General features: G+C 64.5%; 2 protein-coding genes across 2 annotated transcripts in view; one reads left to right on the top strand and one right to left on the bottom strand.

The window, feature by feature from the left end:
* The window catches only part of COA1 (cytochrome c oxidase assembly factor 1), a 222,686-nt gene that overhangs the window by 139,796 nt on the left and 81,961 nt on the right, over positions 1–929 (bottom strand). The window lies entirely within an intron of this gene.
* VOPP1 (VOPP1 WW domain binding protein) overlaps positions 7–929 on the top strand; it is a 67,663-nt gene continuing 66,740 nt past the window's right edge. Inside the window, exon 1 of the mRNA XM_085320243.1 lies at positions 7–236. Coding sequence (XP_085176369.1) covers positions 186–236 — 51 coding nt within the window. The 5' untranslated portion in view covers positions 7–185. The remainder of the gene's footprint in view (positions 237–929) is intronic.

Below are 929 nucleotides of genomic sequence, written 5' to 3'. Positions count from 1 at the left end.
GCCCCCAGCGCGGGCGCCGGCCCGGCGGGGGCTGCTCCTCGGCCCCCGCGTGGGTGTGCGGGCGTGTGCGTGTCCCCCCCCGCCCCGCGGGAGCTGCCCGCCGCCCGGCGCCGGCGATGGCGCTGCTGACAGCTTCCGTGCGCATCTGAGGCGGCAGGGGCGAGCCCGCGGCCGAGCGAGGAGAAATGAGCCACTTCCAGCCCTGGGTCATGTTCCTGCTCTCCCTGCTGCTGGAGGTAAGGCTCAGCGTGGGAACGCGGGGGTGGCCCGGGGGTGTGGGGGCTGATTTCGTTTTGTTTTCTRTTTTATTTTTAAATTGTTTTTAATTTTTGTTCGTTTCAGCGCCGCGCGTGTTTCGGGGAGCCGTCGGGCGRTGGGGGCCGCTTTTTGGTCCCTGCTTGGCGCTCCTCTTCTCCCTCCCGCGGCCAGCTCCTGCCTTTATTTATTTATATTTCCCTTGTGCAGTTAGGGGGTTTTTTTGTTTGTTTGTTTGGTTGTTTTTTCCTTTTTTTCCCCCCCCTTCTCCCTCCTCCTGGAGAGCGGGACGCAGCTCTTGAGGGAGCGAGGAGCCTGCAGGCTGGTGGCAACCCGRGGCTGCGCTTGCCAGAGGGGCCAGGAGCGGGGGAAAAAAAAATCTCCACTGGCTTCTGGGGGGGCCAGAAGGAGGAAGAGGAGGAGAAGGCGGAGGGGGAGGAAGGCTGGAAGGCAGCGTTGTAGTGCCCGCTGTGGGGTTGCCCTGGTAGCCGGGGCGGGCTTGGCCACGCCGGGGCTGGGCCGGGCCGGGGCTGCGGGGGGTGAAGCGGGGTGCTGGTGCTGAGGAAGCTGTGCGCTTAGGAGTTCCCGGGCGTACTGGCACGATGCTGTGATCCCGCTGGCTTACAAGACTGCCAAGTTATGCTCAGCATCGTACCTGTTAGCAGTGACCTGCC

Source organism: Rhea americana, unplaced genomic scaffold (assembly GCF_003343005.1).
Source record: "Rhea americana isolate MKP2758 unplaced genomic scaffold, rheAme1 scaffold_62, whole genome shotgun sequence".
NCBI classification, from domain to species: Eukaryota; Metazoa; Chordata; class Aves; order Rheiformes; family Rheidae; genus Rhea; species Rhea americana.
The sequence above is the reverse complement of the archived record's forward strand: the minus strand, read 5'-3'. Positions and strand labels throughout refer to the sequence as shown.